The sequence below is a fragment of the Copadichromis virginalis genome, linkage group LG17 (assembly GCF_057382275.1).
Source record: "Copadichromis virginalis isolate Kocher_CV1m ecotype Utaka linkage group LG17, C_Virginalis_male_GT1.1, whole genome shotgun sequence".
NCBI lineage: Eukaryota > Metazoa > Chordata > Actinopteri > Cichliformes > Cichlidae > Copadichromis > Copadichromis virginalis.
Window position 1 is genome coordinate 27,497,483 of NC_140634.1, and position 19,543 is coordinate 27,517,025.

Here is a 19,543-nt window from a genome sequence, read left to right on the forward strand (position 1 = left end):
AGCTGGGCTTCTTCTTTTTTTTTTTTTTGCAATACTAGGCTTTCCATGAAAAGTTATGCTACTTTGTTCTATTTATTCCTATTAAATGGCAAAAGGTGAAAAAAAAAAAAAAAAACCTTTTTAAGAGAACTATAGTGTGTAAGCTTAGTGGAAATTACAAAAACTGGGGTGATTGTTGATTGACACAGTTTATGAGTAAAAATAGCGATAAACAAAAAGAACAGCTGGAGGCAGTCTGGATCGAAGGATGATCTATGAAACTGGGTCGCCAGGCTACAACAGCTGATTATACTTTCACCTGCCATCCCAAGCAGGAAGATATTAGGCTTAAGGTTTTATAAAAGACTTTATTGTCTAGACATAGGCAGCAGGAGCTCTACCTAAGATTTAAATAGGGGCGGCACAGGAGGAAAAGGAGGAAATTGTCCTACACTTGGAATATGATTGTATAAAAACATTAGAGATGTGAAAAAGCTGTTAAAGTAAACATGTTACATTTTGTAATGGTGGTAGCGGTGAGGCAACAGCTAACTCTTTTACCTCCAGACTTGTATCAGGTTTACCTGAGCAAAAATAGCTAAAACAGACTGGATGACATTGGGAAGTGGTGTATTTCCAGCACCCAACGACAGACAGATAACTTTTCATAATTGGGTCAAACTGACGTTTACAGCAGGATTGAATTATAAGAGCCTAGCATGAGTCAAATGGGACATCTGGAATCAGTTTACATAATAGCTATAAGTGCCACGTATAATCAACTAACCTACTCTCTTTAAATGGTGTCTGATCTAATAAGAAAACCTAGACCAATGCACCAAGAAAGACGTTGTTCCAGCGCATATGGTGCTTATCAGCCAGGATTAGCAGTGTTGTTACAGTTCGTGTAAAGCTTTGCAAAGGCGCTGGTGATCCTGTGTAAGTTGTAATAAGTGAATTTTAAGTACATACCTAGAGTCAGTATGCGTGTTACTAATTTATTATGCACATTGATAATGAGGTGTGTGCATTAAATACATTATAGATGAGAGAGTTAATCACTGTGAAATTATCTACAGCTGCTTAAGACTCAAGCAAGGCTCAAAATAAAATAAAAAACCAGCCAAACCTCAGGCTTAATCTAAGTCTGACAACATGTTCAGAATGATATTTGGCAGCTGTAATAGTTGCCATGTTAATGATCTCATATGAGCAGAATGTGCAGTTAGAATGAAGTGGAATCAAATATTAGTTAATTTTGTAGATGCAAACCTAAAATCTGACTAAATTCTGATTATTACCCAAAACGGTTAAATTGATGTATTTAAATTATTATTCACGTAGGTGTTGTTTGCAAAAAAAAAATATGGCTGTAAACTGTATATGTTCTCAGATAAAATGAGATGAGATGGCCGCCCCTCCCTGAGCCTGGTTCTGCCGGAGGTTTCTTCCTGTTAAAAGGGAGTTTTTCCTTCCCACTGTTGCTAAAGTGCTTGTTCATAGGGGCTCATATGATTGTTGGGTTTTTCTTTGTATGTATTATTGTAGGATTTACCTTACAATAGAATAAAACGCCTTGAGGCGACTGTTTTTGTGATTTGGTGCTATATAACTAAAATTGAATTGAATTGAAAAAAATGTCATATTTTGTACATGTTGAAACTTCTGCTGTGTTGAGGCTTGCAGAGATTTATAAACAATCTTTTTTAATTTCTAAAACAGGAACAGATAATGAAAATTGGGCATTTTAGCCTCTGACAAGACTCTTCTGAGGATAATTTTTCTGGTGATATAGCCACCTTTTGGTCCTTTTAAGATCTGCAGTTTAACCTCATGGTGAGAAGAATATACAAACACAATATGCAATTAAGTAATTGAGGAATTAAGGTTACATTTTTATTAAAGCGACCGTTTGAATTAGATACAAAGTAAATATGTTAATAAGTGTACTTTGTAGCTGTGTCTTTGACGCCTTGAAAACATCTCATATATTCATGCGAAAAAGAAGGACTTTACAGGCACACCCTTACTGCTTCCTTGGAAATTAAGATGGTAAGTAGCAGCTAATCAAATGCATTTGATTAATTAAAAGTGTGACCACCTAAATGACAATAGAGGCTTTGTCAGTTTGATGGTATGGAGCATTGAATTGTGTTAATATAATGCCACAACCTCACAGTACTGGGCATCTAGCAAATTCACCCCAAGGTCAGACCATGTAGAACCTAAAAAACTGCAAAAAAACCCCAAGAGCTATACTTCAGATTCTACAGGCTTCAGTTAGCAAAATGTTAAAGTTCATGACAGCACAATGAAAAAGACTGAATGAGTATGTTTGGAAGGGTCACCAGAAAAAAAAGAGACTATTTTCTCTAAAAAGAACATGGCAGCACAGCTTGGGTTTGCAAAGTTGAATCTGAACAAACCACAAGGCCTCTGAAACAATGTCTTTTGGACACACCAGACCAGAGTGGACACGTTTGCTCTATGCCTGACAAAAACCAAACACAGGATATCAGCACAACAATATCAGGGATGAAGGTGGAGGGGTGATGATTTGGACTTGTTCAACAGCCACAGTACCTGGTCACCTTGCAGTCATTGCTCCTCTGTATACTGAAGTATACAGTCAAATGTGCAAGAGCTCAATTTAGGCCAAAACTGTGTCATGCAACACGACAATGATACAAAGCAGAGCAGAAAATGCACAACCTAATGGCTGAAAAAGAAAATAATCAAGGTGTTGCAATGGCCCAGTTGAATTCCGGACCTCAGTATGATTGAAATGTTGTGGTGGGACCATGAGAGAACTGTGCATGCCAACAAACCTCTATGCATAAACAAATGCCCACAAACCAATGAACTGAAGCCACATTGTAAAGAGAGCAGGCTAAAATTCCGCCACGACAAATGTGAGAGACTGATAGTCTTAGAGACGAGGATTGCTCCAAGTCTTTGCTACTAAAGGTGGTACTACAAGCTACTGAATCATGGGTTGGACTTATTTTTCACAGGACTGAATAAAGTCCAGTTTTTATCACATGACTGTATATGTAATCTCATATTTAATAATGATACATTTTCTTGTGAAGGAAAAGAAAGCATACAACTTTCCAAACACATCTACTTTATATTAACATTCAGTCAGCGTGTTTAAATGGATTGTACCTCTCTGGAAAGGAATGTGTGGGTTTTATGTTTTTTTCCTCCTTCATACCATTAATCCCACATTTCTCAGACTCTGAGTCACTGTTAGTCTGAAAGCACATCATTCTTAAGATGAACATAAAACGTGATGCCTATTTTGTTCTCTACAGTTTCTTTGCAGAGGGTATGTAATCATAATAATAACAATAATAATCATGTTTATCACAGTTGACAGGAAAATAGAAAGTTAAAAATAGACCTTACTGAACAGTGAGATAAGTAAGAGTGGTGAGTCCTCCCTTTTTGTTTTGAAGGACCACAAGGAACCTTTACTGTAAAAACAATAATTTTGAAATCTTCAGCCACTTGTGGTTTCTATTTGAGACAGCTGGGAGGGTAGATTTACAGCAAAAATTATTTCCACTTAAGCTTATATCAAGCAAAACCCTGCAACCCCTGCCTACCTCGTGGACCAGCACAGCTGTTTTGCATAGCTGAATAGAAATATACACGATAGGTTGACTGTGCAGCTCCTTTAAATTAATGGCTAGAGAGAAACCTGCTGAAACAAGATGACGTTGAAGCCCACTATGCACTGTGCTTTGAAAAAGGTTGAATGTAAATAGTATGTTTAAAGAACACTAGCAGGCCTCAGAGAATAAATAAAGAATCTTCTGACTATAATAGAAATCTTATAAGATGTTATTTAAGGGTCTATTTCATTAGTCGTTCTTCTTCCACTCATTTTGCAGTTCCATAACTCAATAGTGGTCATGTACTTACTTATAAAGATTCCTATAAAACTCACACATTTTTTACAAGTGTTACAAAATTGAAATTTAGACTAACCTGCCAATAGGCGTGAATGTGGGTATGAATGATTATCTGTCTTCCTGTATTAGCTCTGCAACAAACTGGCAACCAGTTCATGTACTCCCCTTTTGCCCTTGCTTCTGGGACACACCCCCAGCATTTCTAGGAAATAAGTCCCAAATACAGGATGTCAGATTAGTTAACTCAATTCTTTACATTTACACTAAGTAAGACTTGTAAGTTATTTATAGGCTTACATATAGGCAGGCTTACCAATGATATCATGAAAATATGTTCAAACATAGTTCATTCAACTGTGTTTAATTTTCTTACAGTGAATCCATGAACAGTTACTGAGTCAAAGGTGTCAAAAGAAGTCATGAAAAAAGGAAAGAAAATACTAGACAGATGTAGTAACCTAATAAAATAGACACACCATTCGATCAACATGAAATTGGTGCCATTTTGATGTAATGCTGGTAAGAAACATTTATCAGTATTAAACACCAACAACAACATAGTAATGAAAGCACCTTAACTGCAAAAGCTGTAGTTTATTCAAAGAGTGGCACCAAAGGGTGCATGCAAGTAAAGAAAATGTTGTATACAAATTAGTAATGTGAATGACAGCAAATAGTTAGGCTTTAGTTAGTATACAGAAACAATCTAATCTCGAGATTACATCATTCTAACATCACAAGGTACAACTAAACAGAGAAACATATCAGCTTTAATAGTAATTTATTCTGAACAGAATTCTAATCCTTTGAAGAACTAGTTAATTATTAGGAGAAAACAGACATTTCTTAGTCAATTATCGTTTATTCAGTAAAAAAAACCCAAAACAAAAGTCAGTCATTGGGACTTCATAAAAATTTGTTTCAAACCAGTTTAAAGTATGCAGTATATAAAGGCAGACACGTTCACAACACTGATATATTCCCTAAAACCGCTATGATGAAAACACGACTGCAACGTAGCTGCTATTATACACCCACCCACCCCCATTTTCTTCTTACTCTACACATTAAATCCAAGTATGCAGTCCTTATGTGCTGGTCCTTTGCACAGCAATGGATTATTATTAATAATAAAATCCCCCTGATTATATTATACATGCTAGACACTGAAACATACAAGACAAGGAAAAAGAGAACACTAGGGCTGAATTAAGACATTGGAAAACTCTCGGTATTATTATATTGTGTCTTTATTCAGTGTGCTCAAAAACAAGTTTGGAATGTTTAAAGTGTGTGTTATAACCAAAGCATAATAGTTATTCATCTCATGGAGTTTTCGGTTATTTTTAGATTGTGTGCATTTCAATTTTTTTAAACTTCGTGATTTAGTATTGGTTGGTATGTAGAAATATTGACAATGAGTCATTTGGAATATTTGTTTAATGCCTGTTGAATTTATTGATCTGATTGCACGTGCATGCCTTCTTTTGTATCACACATTGGCTAAGCTATAGATTTGTTCTAAAGCTTGGCCAATGTTTCCCAGATTATCTAGTACCTATGTCGGACATGCAAAGGCATGGCAGTACTACGAAAGACGTATTATTAGGACATGTGAATCCAGAAGGTTATGGGCTGAGCTTTGTCATGATGATAGAGAAGAGCCGGTCCTTATTCGAACATGATATCTGAGGCTTGGCGCAGGCAGTTGACAGCGTCAGCTGGCATGCTGCTGTGAGTGACGTTGTTTCCATCGAGACGCAGATGCTTCAGACGTGAATAGTTCAGAGGTCCCATGTGCTTGCAGAAACTTGACAGGTCAAACTCTACAAATGATAAAAAGTGGAGATCGTTATAGCTGCCAGTAGGGATTTTTTTAATATATTTTTTTTACATTTTCAACCCCTTAACCTGGTAAAGAGAATGACAAAAGTGCCTTGGAGGTGTGCCAAATTACCATTCCTTCAACTGCTCTGGTTGCAGCTGCATTGAAGTCTTTGAGAAAAGGACCCTTCATTTTCCTCAATTGCTTTTTCCCCTCATCATAGGGGGAATTTTCTTTTTCTTAATTATGGCTATATCGCGAGAAAAATGGATGATAAAGCAGAGAATGCATTGGGGTATGGCGACGTTTTAACTGACATGTTGCTGATATGTGCATTAACTGCCCTTGCTTTGTCGCTCAGATCCACCCCTTAATTTGAGTTATAAGATACTTAAAAAACAGTGTAATGCTGTTCAGTTTTTATGTTAAGTACATTTAAGCTTTTTTTTTTTAGGTAGTTAAAGTTGGCATCCCAAAATATATCACTAACAAGCTAGTGCTAGCCTTAGCATGTTAGCCCCAAACTTGGCTATGTCAGTTTTTAAAAAGCCAAAGTGATATGACTAAAAACGAGAGTTTCAAGACTTCAGAACTGTCAATAACTAATCAGAGATGCCATAGTCGCTATGTCCATCCTTTACATGCCTGCAGTCTATAGTTTAAAAGAACCTTGATGAACATTTGCATTACAATGCTTGTTTGCACATGCTGTAGAGTTGGAATTGTGCATTTGCAATCACACTGCTGCTTCTACTAAGAATCACACTTTTAATAATAATGATGATGATAATAATAATAATAATAATAATAATAATAATAATAATAATAATAATAATAATAATAATAATAATAATAATAATAAGGTTAAATATCAATGGCTTTAAATATAAAGTGAAATAAAAACAAAACAAAACATTACCTTGTGTTACCAATGTAAACTTCTCCATTTCTTCTCCATTTCAGGTCACATAAATATACACAGTTTAACCCTTCTTTTCATGTAAAAGCACTCATGCTGTAGCCAGCATCCTACTTAATGTCATTTTGTTTTACACAATGTTTTTGTTTTCAGATTTCAGCTGAAAATAAGTTATTTATATTTACAGTTTAAATTGGTTAGTTAGTTTAAATTACTCCCTTCCTCCTGATCTAATAATATGGATGTTTAGCATAGTTGGGTGTCACATGACTGGCACAGAGAACTGGACATGCTAGCCTGTTAATCTTTCATCTGGTTAGAAAACATTTAAAAAGGATCGTTTGGAAAGTTCTGAACTTTGTATCAATTACTCTGCTTTTGGAAAATGGTAATGCCAATACCCATGAACAAACTAAATGGCTTCAACCTAGAACCTCTCTCTGGTTTTACATTTGATAAGCCACGCCCACATTTAAGCTATCCAGTCATGCGTGTATAATTGGCACAAAACTGGCCTAACTAACCAATTAACCTTGGCCGTATTATTTTCACATGTTTAGATATTTCATTGAGAACACAGGAACTCGAACTTTGATGCTGTTCTAAAAAAACTTTAACAAAAAAGGCAAAACATTTAGAATCCTGTGATGTTAAAATGCTGATCACTCACTGTTGATTTCATTTGCCTGAAGGTAGAGTTGCTCCAACTGCTCGTTGATCTCAGGGATAGACTGCAGTTTGTTGAAAGAGAGGTCAAGCTCCAGCAGTGATGTCACATTGAACACTCCAGCAGGGATCCCTGAGTCCACCAGCTTGTTGTGTGAGACTCTCAAGTACTGAAGTGAGGGCAGCTTGTTCAGGTATCCTGCTCCAATACTTTCAATGACATTGTAGTCAGCATAGAGCATTACCAGTGAACTGGGAACACCAGCTGGGAGCTTCTTCAGCTTGTTGTGGCTTACATCCAGTGACAGCAGCTTCTTTAGCCCTTTGAAAGCCCCTGAAATGGCTTCAGAGGTTAGGTCATTGTGCTGAAGGTGAATGGAGGTCAAATTCTCCTTGTCAGTCAAGAGTCCAGAAGGAAATTTGGACAGCTTGTTGTTCATAATTCTCAGCTCCTCAAGGGACTTTGAGGGAGGAATGGCTGGCTCTGTAAGGTTGTTGAAGCTGATGAACAACTTCTCCAGGCCTGAGAGTTTGTCAATTGTGCCCTTTGCTATTTTAGCATTAGTGATCTGGTTATTGTCAAGTATCAGCCAGCGCAGTGTGTCAGTAACATTATCAAACACTCCTGCCTTGATCTCCTCAATCAGATTGTTCTGGAGGTACAGGTACTTGATCCCTGTTGGAACTATGGGAACAAATTTGAGCTTGCGGCTGTCACAATACATGGCGCTGGGGAAATTGAATGGGCAATCGCACTCTTGATTGCAGTTGGGCGATGATGGCCCCATCACTGGATTAGGTTGGTAATCATAGTCATAATACTGGCAGAGGGACAGTGTGACCAGCACAGCCAAGATGGGTACACGCAGAGGCAACATGGTGTCTGCAGATCCAATAGACAGAAAGAAAGGGGAGGTAGGAAATAAGATCAAAATGTTATTATTGAAAATCTGAATATATAAAAAGGAATAAAAAAAAGTAAGAATAAAATGTAAACTTTGAAGTTGAAAATTTGTTAGGATAACTCTTCACCCACCCAAGAGAATGCCACACCCACTCCCCAGTGTATTAAAGCATATTATATGATCAGTCAAGGAAGACATTACTAATTTGGAGAGCACTGAGCCCTAGATTATTTTAATAATCTGTTTGAATCACATCATTATAGCTGCAGCACAAGCCAAACTGCATGATAGAGGTTTTTTAAAACATGAATTGAAGCAGCAACATAATGTGGATGTTCCAAGAATACACAAAAGCCGATGTAAATGCTTCGAAGGCACGCTTTACGTTTTCAACATTTAAAAATACATGCTTTCTGGCTACATAATTAATGACTCTAACACATATAAAAACAAAAATCTATATTCGTTCAGAATCATGGCTTTTCATACTCAAGTCTGCAGACAAAGGAAAACCAGAATAATTGAATCCAGACCCATGAAAAATGCAGACACTGGATCCAAGAGCAGAAGATTATTTTCCAAAGTCTAAAGTCACCAAAGTCTGTCACACAGTCTTTAAAATGCATTGCAGACATATGTAAACAAGTAGCAAACTAAGGCTCACACACCCAAATGCAAATGATCAAACTCCTACTTCTACTCATTAATTGTTAGTGCACATGTATTTTTTTCCTTCTCTGCTGCAGCACCAGCCAGTGCCCTAAAGCCTTGTAGTAACACTTGGTAATCCCAGAAATATGGAAGAATACTCAAACAGGAAATCACAAATCCATGCCCTCAGTCGCAAGCTTACCTGTGCTTCTCTCTCAGTGTGCGTGTGGGGTGGAGGGCCAGTAGGTAAGAAGAGTTTGGTGTTCAAAAACTGGAAGTCTCTGGAGAAAAACACAGAGAGAAAGAAGGAGAGAGGGGGAGGAGAGAGAGGGGTAGATGGAGAGACACAGAGAGGGAATAGGAAGGGGAGGAGAGGAGACGAGGGGACGAGGGGGGGTTGATAGGAGGCTTCTTCAAATAACTGCAGTCCAGGCATCAGATAAATTGAAGATGTCATCAAAATGAATTTCTGAAAGAGCATCATCCAAAAAGTTTTGTAAACTAACCAAGAGCAGGTGCATCAAGTAACAGAAATATTGCACCATGTACGACGAAAATAAAAGTAGTTTTCCCTTTTTATTGTTACCTGTCACTATTACAGTCAAACCATGTCATTGCATTTGTTCACACTGGAAAAAACAAACTTTAATTTTAGTAGGTTGTGCGTGGAAATTTTCAAAGGGCAGGAGAAGCTAGGTCTGGAAAAATGTGAAAACAATCTCTGGCAGACCCGTAACGCAGACACTGGTCATGAAAAAGAATAAATTCAGCTGTTCTCCTCGAGCTGTGAATCAGGCTTTGGAAAATTTGACCAAGAAGATAAAAACAGCCAGAACAGACTTACATAACACTTGACGTAAATATTTCTTCTCCTCTGTTTTTGACCAAAAAAGCAGGTCAAAGCAGATCCAATTGATCCCATATGTCTACGATGTAAATTATTGTACTTTTCATTCTTGCACCCTTTATTTTGCTTCCCCACATTCTTTTACAGTGAATATCTGTGTCATATTCATTTATAAACAAACAGTAAGACAAAAGAAGAATGCGGCCCGTGGTGGCCATAACTTCTCTAAATACTGCAGCTGAATAAGGAGGTTTAGGGGAGTAAAGGGCCAAATGTTTCTCTCATTCGTTGGTGGGCATCCATACCATCAATGCATTCCAGGAATTGGCACCTGGATTTAATTGGTTGCAGTGCAGCCTGTTAGCCGACTCGCATATAAATCATAAACACCTTCCTTGACACACCCCTTACATTTCATGGAGAAAACTCCCACATTTAAATTCTAACAACAGAGTTCTTTTTAACAGTTGGATCCTCGCTACACATAATGACATGCAAAGGTTTCCACAAAGCTATGTGGTTCTACAATTAATGCAAAGGACTGTATGCAGTTTCTTAAACTGTATGCAATTTAAGAAATTAAAAGGCCAATGAGGCATTATAGATATGCAGAGTTTGGAGAGGGTCCTCATGTGTCTCCAAGGAGCTCATACTGAATGGTTTGATGGGACCTAGGAAATGGGACCAACAGAATGTTTATTGGATGCTATTTTTACGACTATGTTTAGGCACTCACTCCATGTGATTTATTAAAAAACATCCTGCAATTCTTTTGCACCTACAGTGGGATCACGTTTTCTAGCAAGGGGTCAGAGTCAGGGTACAGTCCTGTGAAAACCTTGATTCAAAAGCTTGCAGAAGCACCTTTAGCAGCAACAACGTGAAAAAAATTGTTTTTTGTCTCTCACATTGGATTTTGGCCCACTGTTTTTTACGGCATTACTTCAGTCCACAGAGGGTGTTGGGCATTCATTTATGCACAGCTCTTTTAAGATGCAACTGCAGATCTTCAGGTGGGTTGAGGTCTGGACTTTGCTGTTGTGCTTGGGTTCATTGTTCTGTTGAATGACCCAGTTTGGACCAAGCTTTAGTTCTCGGAAAGATGGCCTGACATTTCCCCCTAGAGTAGAATGCTCGACTCAATGACTGCAACGCGGTTTGTGCATTTTGGCCAAATATCTCCACTTTGGTCTTATCTATTCAAAAGACACTGTTCCAGAAGTTTTGTGGTTTGTCCAGATGCAATTTTGTGAATCTAAGCCATGCTGCCATGTTTTTATTTTAGAGACAAGAAATTTTCTACTGGCAGACCTTCCAAAAAAGCCATCCTTGTTCAGTCTTTCTAGTTGTACTCATGAAATTCAACATCTAAAATGCTGACTAAGACAAGTAGAATCTAAGATGTTTTTTTTTTAAGTTTCTCTGAGCACTGCATGGGACAATTTACTGGGATATTCATCTGCAGAGAAGATTGCAGCGCTGTGTTATACCCTCTTAATTAATTAAAGGCACAAATGGTGTACTTAAGTTTTCACTGAAATGCCAAAATGCTAAAAATCCTGTTATAGGTCACTCAGTAAACAAAACTAAGACAAAACAACCCAGTTTAACATGTGACAAATTGAATGAACCTGTCTAAATTCAGAAAGACATAACTCACAAACGTCTGGATTATCTTTGTTTTACATAGATGATTCATAGATGACAGCTAATGATGCTGTCAAGTTCCAGTTAATGTTCTTTTATTACATAAAACTTGCAGTAAATTTGGGCTACTTTTAGAGCCTCCATATTTTTAGTAGATATAAATGGCTTAGCTGTTATAGCAACACCTCAAACTCCAGACAGAGATAAGAGATGTCCAGATGGTGGTTATCAACTTTCTTCATAACAACAGGCTTTCATCTTCAGGTACTGTGCACACTCACATAAAAGGGAAGACTTGACATGTTATTTGACTCATCCTTCACACAAAAATCATCAACAGAGCCTCCCCTACCCCAACCAGAGACAACAGCAGAGGAACAGGTGACAGAAATCTATAAAGAACAGAGAATTGATCAAAAACTATAAACTATATTTTAGCTGATGCTCTCTGTGCTGCTGGAAGAGTAATCTATTAACTGCTTTATTGTGATTTATCTGTCACACATTATGTATTACAGCCCCATACTCCCTTGAAAAAAACAAAACAAAGCAAAAAAACCCCCCAACAACTGGATTTTGAACCCAATTCCCAAGAAACCTGCACTGATCTTTTGTGTTTAGGTGGACACAGACCAGAAGTGGTGTCCAAGTGACAGATGTATATCCACTACTATGTAACCATGCAGCTGCTCAGCTTCAGTTAATGTTCAGGAGCCGGTAACTTTTGTCTGTTTGGTGCGACGGGCGTCAGGTAAAAACACTGTTACTGTTACTGGAAACAGTGGCTGTAGACAATAAAGCAAATTAGTAGAAGTTGTGGACCATAAAACCTAAACAATGATCTTTAAATGCTGAGGAGTTCTGCTGAGATACGAAAAAAAACCCTCTCACTGGTTTCCTCATTATGAGTGACTTTCCTCCCACCTCACATTTAATTCATTGTTGCTGCAAATTGGAGCCAATAGTCCAGTGTGCACAAACAATAAAACCTCTTGATAATAACAACTGTCTTTGCATATTCCAGATTATATACTGAATAAAAATATTATTTCAATGGTCTCAGCACAGTTGACATATTTGCTACAAGCTGCCCAAAATGTTTATTTCTTTGAGGCGTTTGTACTTTTACCCCTGTTATTGGAACTGTTTTGTATGAACTCAGACTCAAGTTTTTCCAGACTGTTCGTTTAGTTGAGGCTGGAAAACAGACATTTAGTCATTTTGCTTAGTCACTATGTCTCTTTTTGAATGTGTTGATGTCTGCCTTATGCTGTCCTATCCTTTCCATTAGACCAGAGGACTGACACTGGCTCTCACCACAGTTTTCCTAATGCTTTATTAACTGTAACTTGTGTAACTCTTAAGTAATCATTCCAATTAACACATTGTTTTATGTGAAATATTATCTATATGGCTCACATATATAAATTTTCTCTTCATCAAATTTGAATGACAAGATTGTGCCAAAGTATTTTTTTTTTTTATTGTTTTTCCTTTTTCTTTCAGAGCTCAATGTAATAACATACCTTTCCTACATTTAAAAGCCACCGTGATTCCTACTTCCTCCAAAAATATTATATATTGATATATTGACTAACAACTTATTAATCTAAAGGCTGAAGCTAAAAATGAATCACTCTAACCTGGATGACATATTCATACATCCCATGTGTGTCTGACAGAACAGATGCAGATGTAAAACTGAATGCAAGCAGTTAATGGCAAACGCTGGGGCTGAAAATGAAAGTAACATGGAAGTGTTACAAACCTCTACTGGCCTCTTGAGACTGGTTCCCAGAGGTAGACTATATGTAAAAGATGGCCATAACCAACCCGACATCATCCAATTGGTAAGGTCCTATTGTGAAGCTTTTATCGCAGCATTTTCCTGGTTGCCATCTTGGTCTTTTGATCATGATGGCAGAGCGGCGAAACTGACTGAGAAACCTAGGAGCACTTTCCGCCCATGTGGTAGTGACGTACCAGTCACAATGCTCGCACACATTATGTTAGAGTCACACTAGGGAAAACAATGGTTGGACAATATGGCACAACCAAATTTATTTGCAACTCTGTGCAATGAACTTGCGATCTTGTTACATTTGAAGTGGCTGGTTTGAAAAGGGGGACCAGGTTTGTGCCCACAGTAGAAATCAACAGAAGCAGAAATTCCTCCACAAATAGTGATATAGTTGCTGCAGGATGGTTATTTAACTACAAAATGACACTCAGTTTGTACGCATACCTTTGACGCCATGTGGATTAGAGAACATCCAAATTAACTTCAAACTTGTGCACCTTATTCTTATGTTTTTTAAAGTCATTACAAAAGTATGCTGTGTAATCATTCCACCCTGGAAAAAGAGTAGTTCAAACTTACAATATAAAGTGCCCTGAGGCAACTGTTGTTGTGGTTATATATAAATGAAATTGAATTGAACTCCTGTGTAAATGTGAAGTTGCAGAGTGTCTGAGCCATTTTATACTGCTATCCTGCAACTATGTTACTGTTGGTGGAGGAATTTATCTATCAAATCTACAAATCTAGATGAATGTAAGCAATTATTGTGATTTATTTCCCCCTTTGAAGGAAGGGAGTATCTAATCAGTTCAAGTTGTTTGTTAGCAGTCTAGTGTCCACAATTTTTAGGATATAATTTTCATATGTTGTGTGATGGAAGATCCCAATAACAGTTCTAGCTGATTTAATTTAGGTGACAATTGGGTGGAGTTAAAGGTCCAGGTCAAACAAAATGTGAAAACTTGCCCACAGTTTTTTATGGATCGTCTTCAAACTTCGCAACAACATACTAGGCCTTGGCGGACATGTGTAACTAGACTGACAAAGCAATTCTCCTTGACCTTTATTGTTACCACCCAAGGTTAATCTCTTTGTACTGTAGACGGTAACAGGAATGGGATTGCTACTCATTTGTCACAGTTAACGGCTGCGTTATGACAAACAAAGTGCATGTAATTGCATCTTATTCCTGTTTTGTTGCTGTCTTAATGCACCAAAGTTGACTTCAAGACAGCTACTGGCTGTGAACAGACCTGGTCCCCATCTTTGAAGCCACCGTATCAAACGGAACAAGATCATAAGTTCAGTGCTTGCAGTCAGTTAAGTTAATGTTAGCCAATAACTTAACACTCTGGTCACTGCTAGCAGTCAATATGGTGGTAACAAAGATCTAATACTGATGCTTCAAATGGCAGAGGCTCAAAAGATGGAGTCCACCTTAGTGATCATATATTGAAATATTCACACATTTAAAAAAAAACCCCTGAAGCTCCACATAGCACATGTCCTAATGTTTGTTTTCTTTTAGTAAATTTCAAGGTAAATTACATATGGCTGAGGTTTATGATATTTTTGGAATCAGTAAAAATGGCAGCAAAACAGGAACTTGATTATTTTTTACAGATAAAATCAGATAAATCACAAAAAGGACGAAGGCATCCAAACATGGACATACAAATCACAGAATACTCTTCAAATGTAACTAGAAAAAGTGTTTTTCTTTGGTTGCTCATTGTCTTTGCTGTGTTCCTGTCAATGGTTTTATGAACCAATCTGAAATTATGCTCTTGTTTTGTTATTATCCTTAGTCAGCTTACTTGCTCCTATAAAACATGTTCTTGTTGACTTTTAACACTGTTTTCCTCTTAATTGTGTGTGGAGTTGAGTGTCTAGGTGCTCCTCCGGGGTATGTTACGATTTGGCGTTGGTATTGTATTGTTTTTGCGTGACTGTTATGTGTTTCCTACTTTATTTTGAAAGTCTATGTTATCTTAGTGTGTTCAGTTTACGTTTCCCTGTCTCGTCAGTTCTGATTTGCCCCAGCTGTGTTTCCCTCCTGTTGTCCATTCCCTGATTGCTCCCTCCATGTATTTAAGCCTTGTGTTTCTGTATGTCATGGTCGCGATCTTCTTCCCCCCCGTTGTAAATAGTTTGGCGCCTTGTGTGTGATGTAAATAAATATTGTGTTTTGCTTTAAAGAAATTAGTTGTTGATACTTTCGTTTTGGGATGATTTTGGCGGAAACCCGTATTAGTTTTTTCTCGTGTGTTTTTACCTTATTTTTATTTTCCTTATTTTTATTTTTCTACGTTGCACCCCGGTTGCCTAGGCCGGGGTGTAACATATACTATTTGTCATATCAAGCTAATTTCTTCATGATAGTTGCAAAAATTGCTCAATGATGACAACGTAGTTTGACAAAAAATCTATGAGTTAGCGGTTTGCAAAGTAGAGCATTCACTGGGCAACCTGGCCAACCTTTTTCCTTCTTTTTTCCTTTAGTGAATAGTTCACTTGGCATCTGGTAAAGCACATTAGTTTAACATTAAATGTGAAATAGACACAAAAAATAAATACATTCACTACAACAGTAGCATCATAGATTGGCTATAGTCACTCAGACTAACTAGGGATGAAGCTGGATTTTCTGCAATGAAGATATAACTTTAGCCTCAGTCTTTTAGCAAGATATTGGTAGATCTAGATTTTAAAAGTACCTGCTGCATGACTCTCAAAAATAGCACGCAATTCCAAATGGTACATATGCTAACTTTGTGCAAATGACCTTTTTTGAAAGCTTTGCAATAAAAAGAGACCTTAATGGACACCTAACTACTTTGAATCCCACATGGATCTTACACAGCATTTGTGCACCATATAATATAGTCTGCACATTTTTACTTCATCTAACCTTCAACTAACCTTTTTTTCTGTATACAAAACATTGCATATTATTCTCTTTTTTTAATCAACAGATTTGCATTACTTAATGTTAGACCTTATTTCTGATCAACAGCGCACTCAGACAGATAATTGCATAAAAATAAAGGGGGATAGGAAAATAAGAGAACACTGAACAAAGTAACACACATATGCACATGGACTGCCAGGTACACGGATGGAGATCCAAGCAAGCATATTAGCAAACAGGATATTCTTGGACTTCTTGGCACCGACACACAGAAGCTTCTAATAAAGTCTCAGACAGCACTCAGACACCACCTTCTGTTCCTACCATGTGGTCATGTGGCTGTGCTTAACACAGAGAGACTCATCCCTGGCAGCCCGAGTGATTCTCTTACCTGGTGTCTCATGGGCTCACATGTGCTCCAAGAGTGACCCGGCAACAAAATTAGATGACAGGATCTACTTAACAAAACAGAGCTTTGTGCGTCTATTTGTAACACACAAACATGCCTCAATTTTCTTTAAATCCCTAAATTAAAGGATTTAGTGTAAAGTAGACCAATTTAGGCACATTTCGTGTAAAATACCTCGTGCAGTAATAACAGGGTTTAACACATTGTTAAGGTGTTGATAGGTAGATTAAGGAGAATACTACATTGATGATAGTCAGACAGATATAAGCTCAGGGTTTTTTCTATAAGCTGCATTTGATAAATGTAGTTTCAAGCAAACATCTGCATGGATCATTGGCACATCTGCTTCTCACCAGGATCTCACGACTCTCCTCTCATAACATGGTGAAGGGCACAGGCTACTTCAATTGCATAACACTAGACACTTATTCTTAGCAATCGGTGTGATCTGTGCATGCTCACACCCCAACTAGTGCTTCTCAAGTTCTCCAGCACATGAAGTAAAGCACCAGACACACATGCCTAAACACACACAAGTCCTGGCAACGAGAAGATAGACGACTGTGCAGAAGATCAAGTTGCATGCTGCTCTGGCATGTGTCTGTGTGTGTGAGACTGAGGCAGAAAGGCGGATGGAAAATAGAAAGTGCTCTACCGATAGCCACCACATGGGGGCAACAGATTGAAGAGCATTCATGTTGTCTAGCTGAACCCGCTCTGAGGTCCTGGGATGAGCGCCAGAGCTCAAACACTGATGCTTTCTGTCCTTGTCTAAAGAAAATAGAAGAACCAAGTCATATCAGAGGCAGAGAGTTCTGAGCTTTTGGCAACTCGTTAATACTTAACATAACATAGCATGTTTTTAATTTAATTTACCAAGTGAAATTATTATTAAACCCCAAACATTTTCATGACAGGATGATCTCATGAAAACTGAATAACTCATCAGGTTAAATAGTGTCTGGTGTTTTAGAACAGAAGACTAGATTAGAATAGCCTTTTATTGTCATCGTACATGTACTACAAAATTGTGTTTATTGTGTTTCTTGAGTTATATGTTTCATTCTACTTCAATAAGCCAATTATATTGTTTTCTGTTCTAACATATTATTTTACATGGACTGCTGAACAACTATCCAATGAAAAGGATCACTGCATTTGTTGCTGCTGCTACTTTCCCATGTATGTCCTCAGAGTTGCCTTTACAATAAGCAGTCCAAGTGTAAAGGCATGGTAAACTGCTTTTTTGGCTTGATTGTAACAGAAGTATGACAGAAGTAGACTTTCCACTGATAGACATGACTGCAAGGTGGATTAATTAAAAAAAAAAACCTTGATCTGTGTTACATTTTTGGGAACTTCATGGGTAAGTTCCCTTTATAGGAAATACAGCAGTATATACGTTGCAATATATCCGATGATCTAAAGGCCTTCTCTGGCTTATTTCATATTTACTAATTATGTTACTGGGTATGATAGTGACGGCTGTTTGAATGGAAAAGATGCGAGACGTTTTGCACTGTGTTGATCATAAAAAAAGGCAGGCTGCTAATGCTATGACAGTTCTACTGTCAATACCTTACAAAAAAAAGCACTATTGAATTGAATGAATTGAAGGTGTGTAGTAGGAACAAGAAAAATGCTCAAAGAAGCCAAAAAATAATGATAAAACCACAGTTTTGAATTAAATAAGATATTGTAACTATATTAAAAAACAAAAAACTTCTTGTCACAGCCTTTTTTGGAGTCAGGAATTTTAACCACTATATATATCTCATGGGAGGCCAGTTTCTTTTTTCTTCAACCTAAATATTCCCATTAAAGTCTCCCAAATGACTCCTTGACTATAAATCTCCGATGGCTCACAGGCCAGAAATGTTTCTTCTGCAAATACTGTTTTTTTCATCCCGGACCACAAAACCCATCAAAATGAGTTAGAGCCTGCTGGGGTAGCTCGAAGCAAATTAATCTACCATAAGTTAGATTTTTAAGGCTCTTTACAGCCTTCACCACAGTGTTTTCACTCACCTTGGGATCTGGATGTTGTGTGATGGTGATTATAGAGCTCTGTTATCAAACCTGGTAACCTGTGTGAAGTGTACGTGATGTGTTTGTGTCTGAGCTCTGGTTTCCTCTGAAGAATCAAACACACCGCACAGGAGACTTTATGGTGATTGCACTGTGTAGTATTTGCAGTTTGGATTTTTAACCTATTCCTGCTGTAATAGGGCAAGAGGCTGGGTGCACTCTGGACGCAACATTTGCAGCATACATGTAAATATAAACAGTGTAACAGTCGACTGATGATCTGCTCAAAGTGTCTTGTTGGGAATGTCTTCAACCCCCGGAACCATACACAGCATAAGTAAATGTAGAAAACACACTAAAACACCTCTTACATACCCCACTGGTAATATATTGTACCAGTGAGTAACACAGTATACATAACAGCTCAAAATCACTGTTTTAATGAAAAGCGCTGTTTTAATTTGATGTAATAAGTCACTAAAACCCACCTGATTCTGTCATGATATGTTGAGCTCTTGCAGGCCTGTATACTATAATTAAAATAATTAAAACTGTAGAGAAGTACAGTTTTTATGGTGTGACTCACTTACTGTTGCCAGATGGCAAGAAAGCATTGATGTTTAGCGCGAGCAGATAAAGGCTGCGATAAAAGTGAAAGCAATCGATGACTTTTAAATAATCGAAAGTGAAACATAGTCAAACCTAGATCGCTTATTAGTCTGGTTTTATTCTGAAATGCAGTCAGCTGAAATAATGAAATTGAAATTTTTAGTGTTTGGGTGCATGTGTTTTTCATTTGATAACTCATCGCGCTTTCATTGCATATTTCCAGTCTTTGCCAAGGTTCTCTCTCAATGACATGCCTCCTGTTAGCATTCGAATTTGATGTGAATTTATGTTCCATATAAGTGAAGCTTTCTCATGTTTAGTACGTTCGCTTGATCATTTGTGCTATCCAGTGACCTTGGAGCTAACTCTCCATTCACACCAAAGATAATAATGCTAATTCTGGTCATTGTAACCATTAAAAACTGC

The 19,543-nt window shown here is 37.6% G+C and overlaps 1 protein-coding gene across 1 annotated transcript; it reads right to left on the minus strand.

Moving 5' to 3' along the window:
• Positions 1-4,244: 4,244 nt before the first annotated feature.
• Positions 4,245-9,184, minus strand: lum (lumican). The gene is made up of 3 exons (XM_085437284.1): positions 9,068-9,184; positions 7,314-8,192; positions 4,245-5,725 (listed from the first exon to the last, which is right to left on the minus strand). The coding sequence occupies exons 2-3, from the start codon at positions 8,185-8,187 to the stop codon at positions 5,571-5,573; spliced, it is 1,029 nt and encodes a 342-aa protein (XP_085293410.1). The 5' UTR covers positions 8,188-8,192; positions 9,068-9,184; the 3' UTR covers positions 4,245-5,570.
• Between the last annotated feature and the right edge of the window lie 10,359 nt (positions 9,185-19,543).

Bases quoted from the DNA above. Each gene is read 5' to 3' on its own strand.
- lum (XM_085437284.1), bottom strand. From the start codon at position 8,187: ATGTTGCCTCTGCGTGTACCCATCTTGGCTGTGCTGGTCACACTGTCC. The intron at 5,726-7,313 runs GTGAGTGATCAG...TATCATTTGTAG, and splicing joins TCAGGCAAATGAAATCAACA to AGTTTGACCTGTCAAGTTTC.